Source organism: Sus scrofa, chromosome 1 (assembly GCF_054392235.1).
Source record: "Sus scrofa isolate SSC_HxYL_T2T_F1_AM1 chromosome 1, Sscrofa_HxYL_maternal_Yorkshire_Landrace_v2.0, whole genome shotgun sequence".
Lineage (NCBI taxonomy): Eukaryota > Metazoa > Chordata > Mammalia > Artiodactyla > Suidae > Sus > Sus scrofa.
In genome coordinates, this window is record NC_139383.1 from 198,158,491 (window position 1) to 198,176,443 (window position 17,953).

The window sequence follows — 17,953 nt, forward strand, 5'->3', positions numbered from 1 at the left end:
GTTACTAGTCTGCGTACTGAGGTGTGAGGGGTTCGCTTTGGGCCTGAAGCCTTAGGCGGCCTGGTGGTTTTAGCACGATGAGCTCAATCGGCACCGGGGTAAGTTCGTTGTTTCTCGGCGTGATAGTCTAGCCTAAGGATCAGCGTAGAAGGGAACGTGGACACACTGCCTGGGCTGCGCCAACTTAGGGTGCGCTGGTACTGCCTTGGGGCAAGTGGGCCGCTTCCAGTTGTGCGGGGCCCTGAGGTCTTTCCTTCGCTGATTGCTGAGTTCGTGTCTGCGGTGACTCGGACCTGACGCTTCACAGCTCAGGTGTAGCGGGCTTGGCGGCGCAGCAGTGAGATTTGGAGCCCCCTTTTGCTGAGTCACTTTCCTTAGCCGCTTAGGGAAACCGAAAGTGGAACCTCGTGGGGCCTGAAATTGTGAAGGATTTGGGCGACTCTTAGCCTCTTGAGAACCAGTAGGGCAAGGTGGCTTGGGATTCCAGGGTCTGAGCTACAGCTTTCCAGGGACCGCCGTTGCAGTTCCTAGGATGCTGCTGACTCACGGAGATTCTCTACGACTTCCTTTCGAGTGTGCTGTTGCACCGCTCTGTGTGAGTCCTTGGAAACTTGTCAGAATTAGTAAGGAAGCGCAATCTGAAGAATCCTTTCCATTTTTTTCTTTGTAGTCCTAGCTTTTGGTGTACAAATTACTTACCAGCACTTTGAGGTATCAGTGCCGTTAGTGTTTAAATGATTAGCTGCTGACTTAACCGCTTCTGACTCAATAGACAGACTGTTGAGGATTTTGGAGGTGGATTTGTTAACTTGTTCGGCTTTATTACTTTAAAACCTTTGATAAAAGTACTGCATATATGCAGTCTTCTGCTTACTCCTTTATGTATTTCTTTATTTAGAAAATACAGTTTTTGTTTAGAAATATTTATTAGTTGTTTGCAATAGAAGCATTGAATGTTGGGTTTCTCAGTTCATCAATTCCCACTGTTTGAAAGAGTTTGATATTCACCTTTAGGCCCAAATACTAGTTTTCCGAGTTTGACAGTGGGCAACTTAAGTTTGAAATGGTTTAATCCATTCGGTTATCAGATGCTGAGATTGTCATATCGTTTTTAGATTAGTAGATGTTCAGTAATGCATGTTGTAGTTAATTGACTTTTTGTTTTGTTTTGTTTTTGTCTTTTTGCCATTTCTTTGGCCGCTCCTGCGGCATATGGAGGTTCCCAGGCTAGGGGTCGAATGAGAGCTGTAGCCACCCGCCTGTGCCAGAGCCACGGCAACGTGAGATCAGAGCCGTGTCTGCAACCTACACGGCTCATGGCAACGCTGGATCCTTAACCCGCTAAGCAAGGCCAGGGATCAAACCCGCAACCTCATGGTCCTTAGTCGGATTCCTTAACCATTGCGCCACGATGGGAACTCCAGATCATTTCTTTCTTTCTTTCTTTCTTTTTTTTTTTTGTTTTTGTTTTTGTCTTTCTGTCTTTTTTAGGGCCTCACCCGACGCATATGGAGGTTCCCAGGCTAGGGGTCCAATCAGAGCTGTAGCTGCCAGCCTAGGCCAGGGCCACAGCAACGCAAGATCTGATCCGTGACACCACAGCTCATGGCAACACTGGATCCTTAACCCACTGAACGGGGTCAGGGATTGAACCTGCGTCCTCATGGATACCAGTCAGGTTCTTTAACCATTGAGCTGTGATGGGAACTCCCTGTAGTTAATTGACTTTCCAACTACGTTAATATCCTAGATTGAGTGTTTAGTTCTACAAACCCTTCATATAACCATGTGAGATATTTTGGTTTTACAGTGGTAGAGTTAAGGATCTTCATTTAACAGAGACTCATGAAGCACCACTGTTGAAGACAGCTCCTATCTTCAGTTCTTACTAAGAATTCCGGATATGAAGACCTGTCTTCTTGACATTTATCTCCACTTCATTGTTTAATAGGCATTTTATGCTACATATCCAAAGTAGATCTCTGGGTTTTCTTCTTCTCTTGCCATTTGGCACATCCTACAATTTTTATTTCAGTGGTCCAATTCTAGTTACTCAAATAGAAAAAAAAATCAGTAATGCACTTTTTAAATTCTTTTTTACTTTACTCCTGGAGCCAACCTTTAGTAAGATTTTTTTTTTTTTTTTTTTTAAACTACACCTCTCTTTTTCTGTAGTCTAAGGCACTACCTTTGGGATATCTGATCTCTACCTCCTCTCTTGTTCCCTCTACAATTCATTTTCCAGATGAATGATGTTTTTAAAAAAATTAGATATAGCCCCCTCTGCTTAAACTCCATTGACTTTCTATTGCATTTAGAATAAAATGTAAAACTTCCTACTACAGCCTAGAAGATTTAACCTAGTTTGGCCCTTAGCTGCCTCTGATACAGTTAGTTTATTCTTCTGTTTACCATTAATGGTGCTCAAGAACAGGGGCCTCATTCATTTCTTTTTCTTGATTGTATTCAGTTTATTTCTACCCTAAGGTCTTTTTTTTTTTTTTTTTTTTTTTTGTCTTTAGGGCCACACCTGCAACATATGGAGGTTCCCAGGCTAGGGGTCTAATCGGAGCTGTAGCTGCTGGCCTACACCTGAGCCACAGTGATACCAGATCTGAGCCAAGTCTGTGACCTATACCACAGCTCACAGCAATGCCAGATCTTTAACCCAGTGAGCGAGTCCAGGGATCGAACCCACAATCTCATGGTTCCTCGTCAGACTTGTTTCTGCTGTGCCACAATAGGAACTCCAACCCTAAGATCTTTTATGCCAAATGCCAGGGCAGCTCCTCTTCCATATGCTAAATGGCTAGCTATTATTCGGATCTGGCTCATCCTAAATAGCTAAATGTAACTGCCCCAGAAGTGCCTTCCCTGAGCTCTGTAGTCTATGGTAGTCCCTGAGACTTTTGCTTCACCCTGTCTTCTTTTCATCATAGTACCTTTTCTGGTTTACTGCTGTATCTCCAGCACCTAGATTTGTTTGTGGTCTGATTTGAAAATGAAGGACCTCCAGGATGAGTATTTTTTCTATTTCCTTGTAGTGACTAATATATAATAGGTGCTTATTAAATATATTTAAATGTTCAATGATGTGTCTAAGGTTCTCAGTTTGTTAGTGCAACAACTATGAATTCAAATGTTGTGACTCTCAGAGTTACCACTGTGGCACAGCAGCATCAGGAGCATCTTGAGAGTGCTGGGACGAAGGTTCAATCCCCAGCCTGGCACAGTGGGTTAAGAATCCATCATTGCCACAGCTGCAGTTTAGGCTACAGCTGTGGTTGGAATCTGATCCCTGGCCCGGGAACTCCAGTGCTGTTTCTGCCATAGTAATTTTAAAAAAAAATGAGCTGTGTTCAGTGGGAAAAGTTCTGACTTGTATCCTTTGCTTTTCAGTAGCAGAAATCAAGTCACTTTCCCTTAGCTAATATTGCTGCTCTGACTTGCTTCTCTTCCTCTTCAAAGCACAATCTTTGTTGAGATTTAACACACTTTTTTTTTTTTTGTCTTTTTGTATTGTTTTTAGGGCCACACCCTTTGCATATGGAGGTTCCCAGGCTAGGGGTCTAATCAGAGCTATAGCTGCTGGCCTGTGTCACAACCATGCCAGATCCAAGCCGCATCTGCAACCTACACCACAGCTCGTGGCAATGCTGGATCCTTAACCCACTGAGTGAGGCCAGGGATTGAACCCACAACTTTATGGTTCCTAGTCAGATTTCGCTTCCTCTGCGCCACGACGGTAACTCCAAGATTTAACACACTTCTAATGTGAAAGCCATCTAGGAAAAACAGTTGTAAAGTTACTACTGCCAAAGATACATCATTATAAACTTATTATTTTCTTTTGCTCCTAGTATGACCTGTCAGCCTCTACATTCTCTCCTGATGGAAGAGTTTTTCAAGTTGAATATGCTATGAAGGCTGTGGAAAATAGTAGGTAAGAAACACTGTTTTACTTGAAATTGGAATATTTTAACCAGGTGTTAAGTGTCTCCTATATTTTTGCTGATTAGGCTTTGTTATAGTTCTTGGTACAAAATAACCCTAAAACTATGTCAATTTATTAGGCATTTCCAGAACTCTCTTTAGGTTAGATCTTTCCATGAGCTTCAGTCTTTTTTTTTTTTTTTTTTTTTTTGGTCTTTTTGCTATTTCTTTGGGCCGCTCCCGCGGCATATGGAGGTTCCCAGGCTAGGGGTCCAATCGGAGCTGTAGCACCGGCCTACGCCAGAGCCACAGCAACGTGGGATCCGAGCCGCGTCTGCAACCTATACCACAGCTCAGGGCAACGCCGGATCGTTAACCCACTGAGCAAGGGCAGGGACTGAACCTGCAACCTCATGGTTCCTAGTCGGATTCGTTAACCACTGCGCCACGGCGGGAACTCCGAGCTTCAGTCTTATATTCCAGTTGATTCCGGGATTATCCACGTGGACATTCCATCATGTCTCAAGTGAAGTATATAAAACCAAATCCACTGGAGTTTCTTTGTGGTTCACCTGGTTAAGGATCTGGCATTGTCACTGCAGCGGCTTGGGTCGCTGCTCTGGCTGTGACTTCCATCCCTGGTGTGGGGACTTCCACAGGCCGAAGGTGTGGCCAAAAACAAAAGAAATTCATCATCATCTTTGCTAGCCCTTTTTCCTTTTTTCCAGTTCTTGATTTATATCATTGTTTTCCTTGGCTCCTAGGATTGTGACCTTATAGTCTGAGCTCTTATTTCCTTGTGCTTTAAATAACCAGTGCACTTGGTCTCTTGTTGACAAATTTTATGAGTCTTTTATTGAAGAAATTTTGCAATCAGTTATACTTACTCTCATTGTATTTTTGAGTCTAAAACAGTTTTGGGATGAATTAAAGGACTTTTAAAAATTTTCTCCATAACTTATCTGGAGCTCTTAAAAACATTTTTTTAAGGCCTACTGTACAGTGTTGATGTTTGAGCTCAATTTTTTCATTATATTGAAAATTTGTATAGTTAGGGAAATGTTTCTAGAATTTAGAAAAATCCACATTAGACACATTTTTTTTTTTTCACTTTCTGCCAGTATCTTCAGTTTTTAATTATGGACGTTTCATGGGGTAGAGACTAACTGGTCTTTGCCTGTGCTAGCACAGAGCCCTCAGTAGTTACTGCATAAATAAATGTTCATTTTTTGGTACCATCTTCTGAGTATGGATTTCTAATGGTTTATGAAATAGTATTTAAAAAAATTTTGTGCAAAAATACATTTTAAGTCTTCTTACAGGATTTGTTAATGAAACTATTTTATGCTTAAATGTTATTAGAGATATTGACACTTAATGTCAGTATCTGATAATATAAGTAAGGCTATTAAGAATTTTAGGCTGAACTCTATTTGGCATTGTATGCAAAGCCTGATAAGAGTTCAGAGTCAAATTCAAGAAAAAAGTTGGCACATTTTTTATTGCTGATGAAGGAAGACAGGCTCTTGGACCAGGGAGCTAGAGGAAGATTTGAGGAAATTATCGTTTTTCTTCTCTTCCTTTGCATTCTTGCATTTTCATTGCTGTAAAAACAGGTGGATGTCTTGACTAGAAGAAAACTTGGAGATAAGTTTCGAAATGACCCAGAAAATTGAGACTAGACTGTGAGGATCTTTGCAGTTTGTTTTCTACAAAGCATTTCCAAATATGGTTTAGAACTGTTAAGTTTAAGCAAATTTGGAGTTCCTGTCTTGGCTCAGTGGTTAACAAACCTGACTAGCATCCTTGAGGGGTGCAGGTTTGATCCCTGGCCTTGCTCAGCGGGTTAAGGATCCAGCATTGCCGTGAGCTGAGGTATAGGTCTCAGATCTGGCTTGGCTGCGGTGTAGACCTGCAGCAACAGCTCCGATTATACTCCTAGCCTGGGAACCTCCATATGCCACAGGTGCAGCCCTAAAAAGACAAAAAAAAAAAGACAAAAAAAATCAAGCAAACTTGAAGAAGTCTAATTTTTAAAAGTTGAAACATAAGAAAATGAATATTTTTTCCTGCAAAAAGAAAAATTAGTAGGAAAGTTCCTCTTTTTTTTTTTTTTAATTTTATGATTTTTAACCGGCTATAATAGGAAAGTTCCTCTTTAAAAGGGAACTATATGACCCGGTATGTTAGAATATTGGATAAGGATCAGAAGAAGTGAATTTCCCTTCTAGTTGCTGCTTACTGGTAGTATTATATAGGGTCCACTGTTTAGTCCTCTGAATATTATTTTTTTGTCTGTAGAATTGGGCTGTGGCCATCTAACCTTTTCACATACCTTACCATAAGAATGGAATATATTAAAAAATATTTTTGAAAATTTTGAAGTGTATTGTGGATATAGAAAGTGGAAAATAGAAAAATTAGATTGTGAATTTTCTTGAGTCTGGCATATAAAACTGATAGGAAACATTTAACCAAATAATTTGATATAAGATATTTTTGCATCAAAAGGAGATAAACTCTTTTAAAGAAATTTAATCTTATAAATTTCTTATTTTTAAATTTTTTTTATTTTTTATTTTTGTCTTTTTAGGGCCATACCTGCAGCATATGGAAGTTCCTAGGCTAGGGGTCAAATCAGAGCTATAGCTGGAGCCTACACAGCAACGCCAGGTCTGAGCTGCGTCTGCCACCTACACCACAGCTGATGGCAACACCTGATCCTTAATCTGCCAAGCAAGGCCCAGGATCAAACCCGCATCCTCATGGATACCAGTTGGGTTCGTTACCGCTGAGCCAGCAATTTTTTATTTTCTATGTTTATTTTTTTAGGCTACACGCAAGGCATGCAGAAGTTCTCTGGCCAGGGATCAAACTCAAGCTGTAGCAGTAGCAATGCCTAATCCTTACTGCTGGGCCACCAGGGAAATCCTAATCTTAAGAATTTAAAAGTTAGATGTTTTGGGAGTTCTCTTATGGCACATTAGGTTAAGGATCCAGCATTGTCACTGCAGCAGCTTGGGTCACTGCTGTGGCATGTGTTCAGTCCCTGGCCACATGCTGCAGGTGTGCCCCCCACCCCCAAAGTCACCTGTGTTTGAGTATTTTATGTTAAACATAGGAACTTCCAAAACGAATATTTAATGATACAGAAGTGAATACTTAAAAGCATTAAAAAATGTATAGCATAACTATTTTATAAAAGTATGCCTCTAGAAAGTAATATGCAGATGAAAAAAAGGATTAAATTAGAATATTCTCCTTTAGCTCATTGAGGAATCAAGATATGAAAGGAATATGTGCAACTTAACTGTAAGGCTAGATTGTTTGGAACAAAAGTATACTCTAAATTTTAGTCTTAGGACCCCTTTATACTCGAAAGAAAATCACTGAGGACCTCAAAGAACATTTACTTATGTAAGCTATAGGTTCATCAATATTTACCATATCAGAAATTAAAACTGATAAAATCAAAAGTGCTTATATATTCATTTAAAATAATAATAAACATAGTTACATGTTAAATAAATTAACATTTATTAAAATATTTAAGTAGCATTAATAACATTTTTAATTAAAATTATTTTCCAAAATGTAAAAAAAAATAGAAGAGTGGCATTGTTTTATATTTCGGCAAACCTCAGTAATTAATTGAAGCTTAATATAAAACAGTCTCATATCTGCTTCTGCTTCAATATGTTGTTACTTTTGTTGAAGTGTGTGAGACAAATCAGACTTCATATAGGTATGTTGTTGGAAAAGTTAGGGGTACTTTAATAGCTTTTTATGCATGTTGGTTTTTGATATTATATCAAAACTGAACAGTTCTCATTGTGCCTCAGTGGTTAATGAACCTGACTATTATCCACGAAGACACGGGTTTGATCCTTCCTTGCTCAGTGGGTTAAGGATCTGGCGTTGCCGTGAGAGTGGTGGTGTAGGTCATAGATGAGGCTCGGATCCCATGTTGCTGAGGCTGTGGTGTAGGCCGGCAGCTACACCTCCGATTCGACCTCTAGCCTGGGAACCTCCATATGCCATGGGTGTGGCCCTAAAAGGAAAAAAACAAACAAAACTGAACAGGTGTTAGTTTCTTCTTTCTTTTCTTTTCTTTTTTTTTTTTTTTGCTTTTTAGGGCAATACCTGCAGCATATGGAAGTTCCCAGGCTAGGGGTCTAATCAGAACTATAGCTGCAGGCCTACACCACAGCCACAGCCACACCAAATTTGACCCAGGTCTGTGACCTACACCATAGCTCACAGCAACGCGGGATCCTTAATCCACACAACTTCTTGGTTTCCTAGTCAGATTGATTTCCACTGTGCCACAACAGGAACTCCAGATATTAGTTTCTTAAAGTTTAGTTGCTGTGTGGTGTCTGAAAAAATAATGATGAACTTTTTGTACTTTTACATTTAGAATCTATTGGTTTGTCTTGCACTTTGTATGTTTTACCCATGCATGATTGATAATACTGTGAGAAGGTCATTTGCTAAACATTGGTTCACTGAGTTATAGCAGATCTTCCAAATTAGACATATTTCATTATAAGCTATCAGAAACATCACGATAATATCACCGCTAAACTTACAGTAAAAGTTTTGGGAAGCAGACAAGCTCACAGTGGTAAACATGTTTTCTAAAATTCCAGTTTATGCTTGAAAACTCAAATTTTAAGACTGACAACAAAAATACTGTCAGTTGTTTTCCTTGAAGTGACGACAGGCTTACTTTGTTATTTTAGGAAAAAAAAGTCTGCCACGTACCTAAGTGGAAATAATCATAGTTGTTATTCTTTGATGGTAAAAACAGATGTTCCATAAAAAAAATCACAATTCAGTTTACTTTTATCAGTGCTTTTTCCTTTAGGCAATCATTGTATTTTGATGTATAGCAGAAATACTTTGAGTACCTTCCATTTTCTTAGGATAATTAAGACAGTTACTCAAATATTGACATCTAATAAAATTAATTGCTGGTTTATCAAGGACATTCTTAACTGAAAATGGCTTTTTTTTTTTAATTGTGAGAGCGTAGCAATGAAGTAGTTTACTACTGCCATTTGTCATCACTGCCTTATTTGTGCCAGCAGTTTTACCCACCAATGCTTTTGTATCATCAGTGCAAACACAAAGTGGAAAAGGCAAATGATTTCTTTTTATTTTTACGGAAGTAATTTTGACCTTATAGGCCACACTTTGAGAATGTTTAGTTTAGAATAAAGAACATTTTAGATTCTGAAAAGTAAGGATGGTGATGAGTTGGAACAATTGGGAAAGTCTGCCTGACACTATTTAAATGAATTTTCATAAGTTTGTGGAAATTTATTTAAATGTGCAGTGGTGAGGAGGAAGTGTATTCTAGTAGTTAGTATAATTTCAATAAAGACACAAAAGTGAACGTTAAGGTGTTTGAGGTATGACATTGAGGTCGAATTCAGTAGAGCACAGGATTTATGATAGGAATTGACTAAGCTGGGTTTTGCAGATTCTTGGGAATTTTGAAAGCTGGGCCAAAGAGTTTATTTATTTATTTATTTTGTCTTTTTTTTTTTTTTTTTGTCTTTTTTTGCCTTTGCTAGGGCCGCTCCCGAGGCATATGGAGGTTCCCTGGCTAGGGGTCTGATCCGAGCTGTTGCTGCCAACCTACACCACAACCACAGCAACGCCAGATCTGAGCCGAGTCTGTGACCTACACCACAGCTCACGGCAATGCCAGATCCTTAACCCACTGAGTGAGGCCAGGAATCGAACCTGCAACCTCATGGTTCCTAGTCGGATTTGTTAAACACTGAGCCATGACGGGAACTCCTGGGCCAAAGAGTTTAAACTTGAAAAGATACCTGAAGTGTTGGGGAAGGAATGTCTGAGATTCTTAACAAAATTTGTGTGTTGGTCAGTTCATTTTTCTGGTTGTTTTTGATTAGCATTCACTTTATTAAAAGGATTAGAAGATTAAAGTAATTAATGTATTTTCATCTTAAAATGGCAATATATAATTTCTCCACATTTTACTTTAGATTATTTTGAGATTTAAGATCTATTTTGTTTAAAACAATTGTACAAAATATATATTTTATTCTTTTATATACTTACTGTAAACGACACATGGTTATTGCAGAAAAAGCAAAAGAAAAAAAATTATCATCTTTCCACCCACATTAGTCACTGTTAACTTTTTAGTTTATATGTAGCCTGTCCTTTGCATGCATGTTATGTACAATTTTTAACAACATGACTTTAATCAACATTTGTTATAATATGGCTAACATATTATAGACACTGTACCATTTGGAACATATTTTGTTGGCATCTTTTTTCACTTATGTGTTAATACCTTTCTATGTCATGATAGGAATGTTTTTTGTCAAATGATCATTTTTATGGATCATTACACTTTGTTGTTTGCCCCGTCTAGTTTTCAGATATATTTAAAGAGTTAATATCCTTTAAGAAATGAATTTGCAGGGAATTCCTGTGGTGGCACAGTGGTGACGAACCCGATTAGTATCCATGAGGACATGGGTTCAATCCCCTGGGTTGGGGATCTGATCTGGCGTTGCCGTGAGCTGTGGTGTAGACTGATGATCAATTAGACCCCCTAGCCTGGGAACTTCTATATGCCGAGGGTATGGCCCTAAAGAAAACAAAAAGACGAAAAAAGAAACAAATTTGCCTATTTTAATTTTTTTTTTTTTTTTTTTTTGCCTTTTGTCTTTTTAGGGCCACACCTGCGGCATATGGAGGTTCCCAGGCTAGGGGTTTAATTGGAGCTGTTGCCACTGGCCTACGCCAGAGCCACGGCAACGCCAGATCCGAGCCGCGTCTGCAAACTACATCACAGCTCACGGCAACGCCGATCCTTAACCCCTCAACGAGGCCAGGGATCGAACCCGCAACCTCATGGTTCCTAGTCGGATTTGTTTCTGCTGTGCCATGACGGGAACTCCTATTATTATTATTATTTTTTTTTAACTTAGGTTTATAAAATTTATTTTCAGTTAAATTGATTTTCTTCTGCTTGTTTCAGTACAGCTATTGGAATCAGGTGTAAAGATGGCGTTGTCTTTGGGGTGGAAAAATTAGTCCTTTCTAAACTTTATGAAGAAGGATCCAACAAACGACTTTTTAATGTTGATCGGCATGTTGGAATGGTAAGGACACATTTAAAAATGTTCCGTTTTGCCTTGTCCAATTTCTTGTGAACTAATAGGAATATATTAAAATGTGATCATAAGAACCCATTTATTACTTTAGTATTGAGGCAGAAACAGATCAGAGAACAGCCACAGAAGTAATCACAGAGAGTGGTTTCTGAACAGTTCACTGTCTAAGAGAAAGTTTGTATTCCCATAATCTGATTGGAGATATATATGAAAACTCAAGTTGCTTTAAGAAGCAGAGGGGGAATTCCTGTTGTGGTGCAGTAGTAATGAATTCGACCAGTGTCCATGAGGATCTGGGTTCGATCCATGGTCTCACTCAGTGGGTCAAGGATCTGGCATTGCCATGAGCTGTGGTTGTAGGTCACAGATGTGGCTCAGATCCCATGTTGCTGTGGCTGTGGCATAGGCTGGCAACTGCAGTTCTGATTTGACCCCAGCCTGGGAACTTCCATATGCCTCAGATGCATCCCTAAAAGGCAAAATAATAATAATAATAAATTTAAAAAGGAGGAAGGGAGAGGAGTGAGAAGTATGTGTAGAAAAGAAATCTTGGCAGTACAGATCACCAATGAAGGCATTTGCTGGAGAGGCTAAGAATCTTGCTTTTTGTAGTCCTTGTGGGGATCACTGTCACACTAAAGATGTTATTATACCTTTATAGTAATGTGGAACATCAGGAAAGGATGTCTGATGAAAGGAAAAGTGAACACATCCTTTTTAGTAGCTTCATAAGCATCTATATTTTTTTCATGCCACTGGAATCTTGAGTGATTGCTTTGTACAATTACAGGCCAAGACAAAGAAATTACTGGTGTATACTGAAGTCATTTTATTTAGATGCCAGACTTTCTTCAATAAAAAACAATTTAACTAAAAAAAAAAAAAAAAAGGAATGACTTTTAACCCTGCTTATGAAAAGGCAAAGAGGAAAATGAGAACAGCTGTGTGTCAGGTATTCTGTTAGAGGCTTTTCACATAAATTATCTCATTTAATCCTGACACTCCAATAAAAGTAATTAGCTTTTACAGATGGGAAATAGACTAAATATGCTGTGATTCATACTTGGGTCTGCATGGTCTGTGTGACTCCAGAGCCCATTCTGTAGGGTGAGATCCTATTTGATCTACTCATTCTGCTGAAATACTAGTAGCTTTGTTATTTCTCAATGAGATGTGTTATATACAAACACAAGAACGACTGGTAAAAATATAACCAGTAAACTATAAAGCTACAGATAAGATAAAAATAATTTTTTTTTGCTTTATTTTCTGAAACTTTTCTCTCCTGAACAGATTTTATTATTGTAACCTAGCTGGCAGGAAACTAGTGAATCCTGCATTGTTTCATGTAGTAAAAACTTTAGGTAGGTGTATTTTGAAAAACAAAAAACAAAAACCATATAGCCTTGTAGGCACTTTAGTGATGGAAAAAATTTTTGTTCTAGAATTTTCAGATGTGTCCCACTTGTTATTTAAAGCCAGGAAATTGATGGCATTCCTTATAGCTGGGAATTGGCAAAACATGAGACATTGAGGAGGGCTGGAGAAAATGAAGGATAACGTTCTGTCTCCACAATTGTCATCAAGGAATTTGATAGATTATTAGACTTCACAGTAAGTTTTCTCTAAAGCAAGGGAAGATTTTTCAAATGGTAAAACTTAAACTAGCTGAATATACCTTGTGGAAGTTACTCTGAACACCAGTCTCCTCACCTCCAAAACTATGTTAGTAATAGTACCTCCCCTCGTGCATTATTATGTAAAATGCTGAGCGTGTAATGGGTGTTCAATATGTGTTAAAGATTTTCATAGTTATTACTATTACTTGGTAATATTAGAAAATAAGACTATTAAAAATTCTGACAGCATTTATTTTAAATTCTGCAAACCTTCTTTGCCAACTGATTGCCAGACTTTCTTGGTTCTTTATACCTGTAAGTATTTCAATAATTTTTTTTGTTTTGTTTTCATCGCTTCCCTAGACAAAATACCCAATGGTTCTGTTTATTATATATGCAGGTCCAAACAGCTAAGTGTTTATGTCCTAAAAACTTAGTAGCTGTAAGAAAAAACATACACATTTAGCAAAGAAAAATATTTTTATTTTTAAACAATCACAATTACTAATGTACAGTGTACAACTACTTAAAACTTTGAAACTGGATTAGATACTATGCCCCAGCCCCACTCCATTTCCTCTTCGGCATTGATTATTGCACAGTACTTATTTTATATCACAGCAACCCAACTTCTCTCAATGATACCATAGCTTTGAAAGGAGTACAGAATGCTCTAATGTTAAAACTGTGAACTACTTCAACAGATGTCTCCCTCAAACTTAAAATGTCCACAACTCTGAGTTCATTATAGTGCCCTGGGGTATCTCAGCACAAGGTTTGGTAATTGCAGTTCTAAGCCACTATTCTTGGAAAATTTGGGCTTTGTCATATTTTGGTTTGGCATTACAATTTAGTAGTCAGTTGGCTGAAAAAGAAGGAGACATAAAATTGTGCCTTTTAGATTAAAACTTTTAATAAACTTTGAATATAGAATACTTCAAATAAAGATCAGTCCTGACCAAAACTAGTGGTTTTATTCTCTTTGTTGTTTTATCCTTTTTTTTTTTTTTTTTTTTTTTTTTTATCTTTCTAGAGCTGCACCTCAGGCATATGGAGGTTACCAGGCTAGGGGTCCATTTGGAGCTTTGACCGCCAGCCTACACCAGAGCCACAGCAACACAGGATCTGAGCTGTGTCTGTGACCTACACCACAGCTTACAGCAGTGCCGGATCCTTAACCCACTGAGCAAGGCCAGGGATTGAACCTGTGTCCTCATGGATGCTCATCGGGTTTTTTAACCACTGAGCCACTATAGGAACTCCTGTTGTTTTACTCTTCATAATAAAGCTGTAAATGGGAAGACATGAAGGTTTTTTCTGAAGGTGATCACTGGACAAAACAGTGAAGTCACATTTAGTAAATTCCCAAATTATAATCCCATACTCAAGCATCAAAATGCCAAATGCCTTGTAAAGACCTTTAAAAGCCAAAAAAATTTATTCCAATAATGGTGCTTGTTAAAAAAACAAAAAAAATCAAATAAGCCTGTAATAATTACATACTTCCCGTGATTTGTGATAGATATGTTACCTACTGAATTGATAGTTGTTTTTTTTTTTTATTTTTTTATTTTCAGGCAGTAGCAGGTTTGTTGGCAGATGCTCGTTCTTTAGCAGACATTGCAAGAGAAGAGGCTTCCAACTTTAGGTCTAACTTTGGATATAACATTCCACTAAAAGTAAGTTGGTAACATGTTGAGGAGCCTTTTGAATAGTAAGAAAAGAGTATGAATACGTTCTTTTGTTTTTTCCCCCACAGCATCTTGCAGACAGAGTGGCCATGTATGTACATGCCTATACCCTCTACAGTGCTGTTAGACCTTTTGGCTGCAGGTATGAAATTTTGTGAGATATTCATTCATATCTGTACTGTAGTATCTGTTTTCCCAGCATGTTATTAGACTTTTTTACCCTTAAAAAATTAACTGTTGGAGTTCCCGTCGTGGCTCAGTGGAAACAAATCCGACTAGCATAAATGAGGATACCTTCAATCCCTGACCTTCTTAGTGGGTTAAGGATCCTGCATTGCTGTGGCTGTGGTGTAGGCCAGCAGCTGTAGCTCAGATTCAACCCCTAGCCTGGGAACCTCCATATGCTGTGGGTGTGGCCCTAAAAAGACAAAAAAAATCCCCCCAAAACAACTGTAATCAAGAAGTGTTAGGGCAATGATTAAATCAAATGTTGTATGTAAAAATTAAAACTTTGAAAAATGAAAGGCTATGCAGATTTGAACTGAGGATAAAACCTAACTCAGTAATATTTTAATCTGATTATAATAAATTCTTTGGAGGAAGGTGGTCAAAAGGTATATAAACTTGTAAAGTTTAAGGTAAATAAGTATGAGGGATGTAATGTACAACATGAGACTACAGTTAACACTGCTGCATGATAAAAAGGAAAATTTTTAAGAAAGTAGGTCCTTAGTTCTCATCACAAGGAGGAATTTTTTTTTAATTGTACCTGTATGAGATGATGGATGTTAACTAAACCTGTTGTAATCATTTCACAATGTGTATAAATCATCATGATGTTCACCTTAAACTTATAAAGTGACTGTTGTCAATTATTTCTCAGTAAAATTAGGGAAAAAATTCTCTGGAACTAGACCCAGAAATTTTCAGTAAATTGCAAATGGATTTTAAATGTATTCCATGTGGTCATTATTAACTAGGCAACTATAGTGACACTTCAGTTTTCTCATTAATATCTCTCTGATATACTTTTATCTTTTTATTTTTTCAGCTGCACTTACTTATTTAGTTTTTTTGTACAGTGATCATCACAATCCAGTTTCACAGGATTTCTATCCCACAACCCAACCACATCCCCCCACCCCCCAAACTGTCTCCTCTGGAGACCATAAGTTTTTCAAAGTCTGTGAGTCAGCATCTGTTCTGCAAAGAAGTTCAGTCTGTCCTTTTTTCAGATTCCACATGTCAGTGAAAGCATTTGATGTTGGTGTCTCATTGTACAGCTGACTTCACTTAGCATGATAATTAGGTCCATCCATGTTGCTAAAAATGCCAGTATTTCATTCCTTTTAATTGCTAATATTCCATTGTGTATATGTACCACCCTTCTTTAGCCACTCCTCTGTCAATGGACATTTAGGTTGTTTCTATGTCTTGGCTATTGAAAATAGTGCTGCAATGAACATTGGAGTACATGTGTCTTTTTGAGTCATGGTTTTCTCTGGATAGATGCCCAGGAGTGGGATTGCTGGATCAAATGGTAGTTCTATGTTTAGTTTTCTGAGGCACCTCCATACTGTTTTCCACAGTGGTTGCACCAATTTACAAACCCACCAACAGTGTAATAGGGTTCCTTTTTCTCCACACCCTCTTCAGCACTTATTGTTTGTAGACTTTTTTTTTTTTTTTTTGTCTTTTTGCCTTTTCTAGGGCCGCTTCCTGTGGCATATGGAGGTTCCCAGGCAAGGGGTCCAATTGGAGCTGTAGCTGCCGACCTACGCCAGAGCCACAGCAACTCGGGATCTGTGGTGTGTCTGCAGCCTACACCACAGTTCACAGCAACGCCAGATCCTTAACCCACTGAGCAAGGTCAGGGATCAAACCGCAACCTCACGGTTCCTAGTTGGATTTGTTAACCACTGCACCATGACGGGAACTCCTGTCTGTAGACTTTTTGATGATGGCCATTCTGGCTGGTGTAAGATGGTACCTCGTGGTTTTGATTTGCATTTCTCTAATAATGAGTGATGTTGAACACCTTTTCATGTGTTTTTTGGCCATCTGTATGTCTTCCTTGGAGAACTGTCTGTTTAGATCTTCTGCCCATTTTTTGATGGGGTGGTTTGTCTTTTTGGTATGGAGCTGCAGAAGGTGTTTATAAATTTTGGAGATTAATCCCTTGTCAGTGATTCATTTGCAAAGATTTTCTCCCATTCTGTGGGTTGTCTTTTTTGTTTCGTTTAGGGTTTCCTTTGCTGTGCAGAAACTTTTAAGTTTGATTAGGTCCCATTGTTCATTTTTGTTTTTACTGTCATTACTCTAAGAGGTGGATCTGAGAAGATGTTGCTGTCATTTGTGTCAGAGTGTTTGGCCTACGTTTTCCTCTAAGAGTTGTGTAGTGTCTGGTCTTATATCTAGGTCTTTAATCCATTTTGAGTTTATTTTTGACTCTCATAAACTTTAAACAGTTGGTAAAAATGATCTTAAATGGGAGTTGGCTGTTAGGGAATTTTGTATGTGAAATAACATTAGATGCAGCTGGTTTTTTTTTTTTTTCTACTTGTAATTTCAAAAAATCAGTAATTCGTATGATTGTTTAATACCCTAATTTTAATGTGTTGAGCACAGAAAGTACATTGCACCAGTTTGGTTTATGACCAGAAAAATAACTGGTGGAATACTGGGGAGTAGCCAAAAAAAGAGAGAAGGGCGGAACAAGAGCGTGAGGTAGATTTCAGTTTGTCCTCACATCAGGAATTTTGTCCCCTTGGCTTTTTCTTGGTTATGCCTTTACATTTTGGGCCCTCTTATTGGTTGTCCATCTATCAGTACTCTTCTGTCTACACTGCTGTCTTCTCAGGAGAATTTCATCAGAAAGTTTAATAATAAAAGCACATGAATTTTGAACTACTTCAAATATATACTAGTTTTTATCCAACTATAATTGTCAAAGTGCTTACTATGAGTTACATGGGAATTAGTAGTTGACCTTAGAAAGTATAATTGCATTTTTATCACCATATTTTTTTAATACTTTAATGGTTTAAGAATGATGGTTTAAAATTATTAATTTACTTTTGTGCAGTTTCATGTTGGGGTCTTACAGTGTGAATGATGGTGCACAACTCTACATGATTGACCCATCGGGTGTTTCGTATGTGAGTAGTTTTAAATCATGTGAAAAATCTATTTCTAGTTTAATAGTATCTCATTAGCACTTAAGTCATATATTTGGATTATATGTGTTTAATATTCATTCAAGGAAGGTAACATTTTCTTGTTTAACATTAGTAAGAATATGGACATGAGGTGGAAGAAAAGATTTATGGCTTTCAATATGCTATTACAGAAACTGCATAGTGGACATAAAATTTTTAATTTTTGTTATTTCCTTTATAACTGTACATATTAAGCTCTTAAAAATGAATATGACACCGTCCCTTTTTTTTTTTTTGTCTTTTTAGGGCTGCATCTGCAGCATATGGAAGTTCCCAGGCTAGGGGTCCAGTTGGAGCTGTAGCTGCCGGCCTACGCCATAGCCACA

At 38.1% G+C, this 17,953-nt stretch overlaps 1 protein-coding gene across 2 annotated transcripts in view; it reads left to right on the forward strand.

The window, feature by feature from the left end:
- PSMA3 (proteasome 20S subunit alpha 3) overlaps nucleotides 1-17,953 on the forward strand; it is a 27,076-nt gene continuing 9,123 nt past the window's right edge. Inside the window, exons 1-6 of one of the 2 annotated variants that reach the window (XM_001927990.6) lie at nucleotides 1-98; nucleotides 3,861-3,943; nucleotides 10,964-11,087; nucleotides 14,296-14,397; nucleotides 14,478-14,551; nucleotides 17,495-17,567. In XM_001927990.6, the coding sequence (XP_001928025.1) occupies nucleotides 78-98; nucleotides 3,861-3,943; nucleotides 10,964-11,087; nucleotides 14,296-14,397; nucleotides 14,478-14,551; nucleotides 17,495-17,567 (477 nt within the window). In that variant the 5' untranslated portion in view covers nucleotides 1-77. The remainder of the gene's footprint in view (nucleotides 99-3,860; nucleotides 3,944-10,963; nucleotides 11,088-14,295; nucleotides 14,398-14,477; nucleotides 14,552-17,494; nucleotides 17,568-17,953) is intronic. The other variant, XM_084982091.1, reaches the window with a different exon arrangement.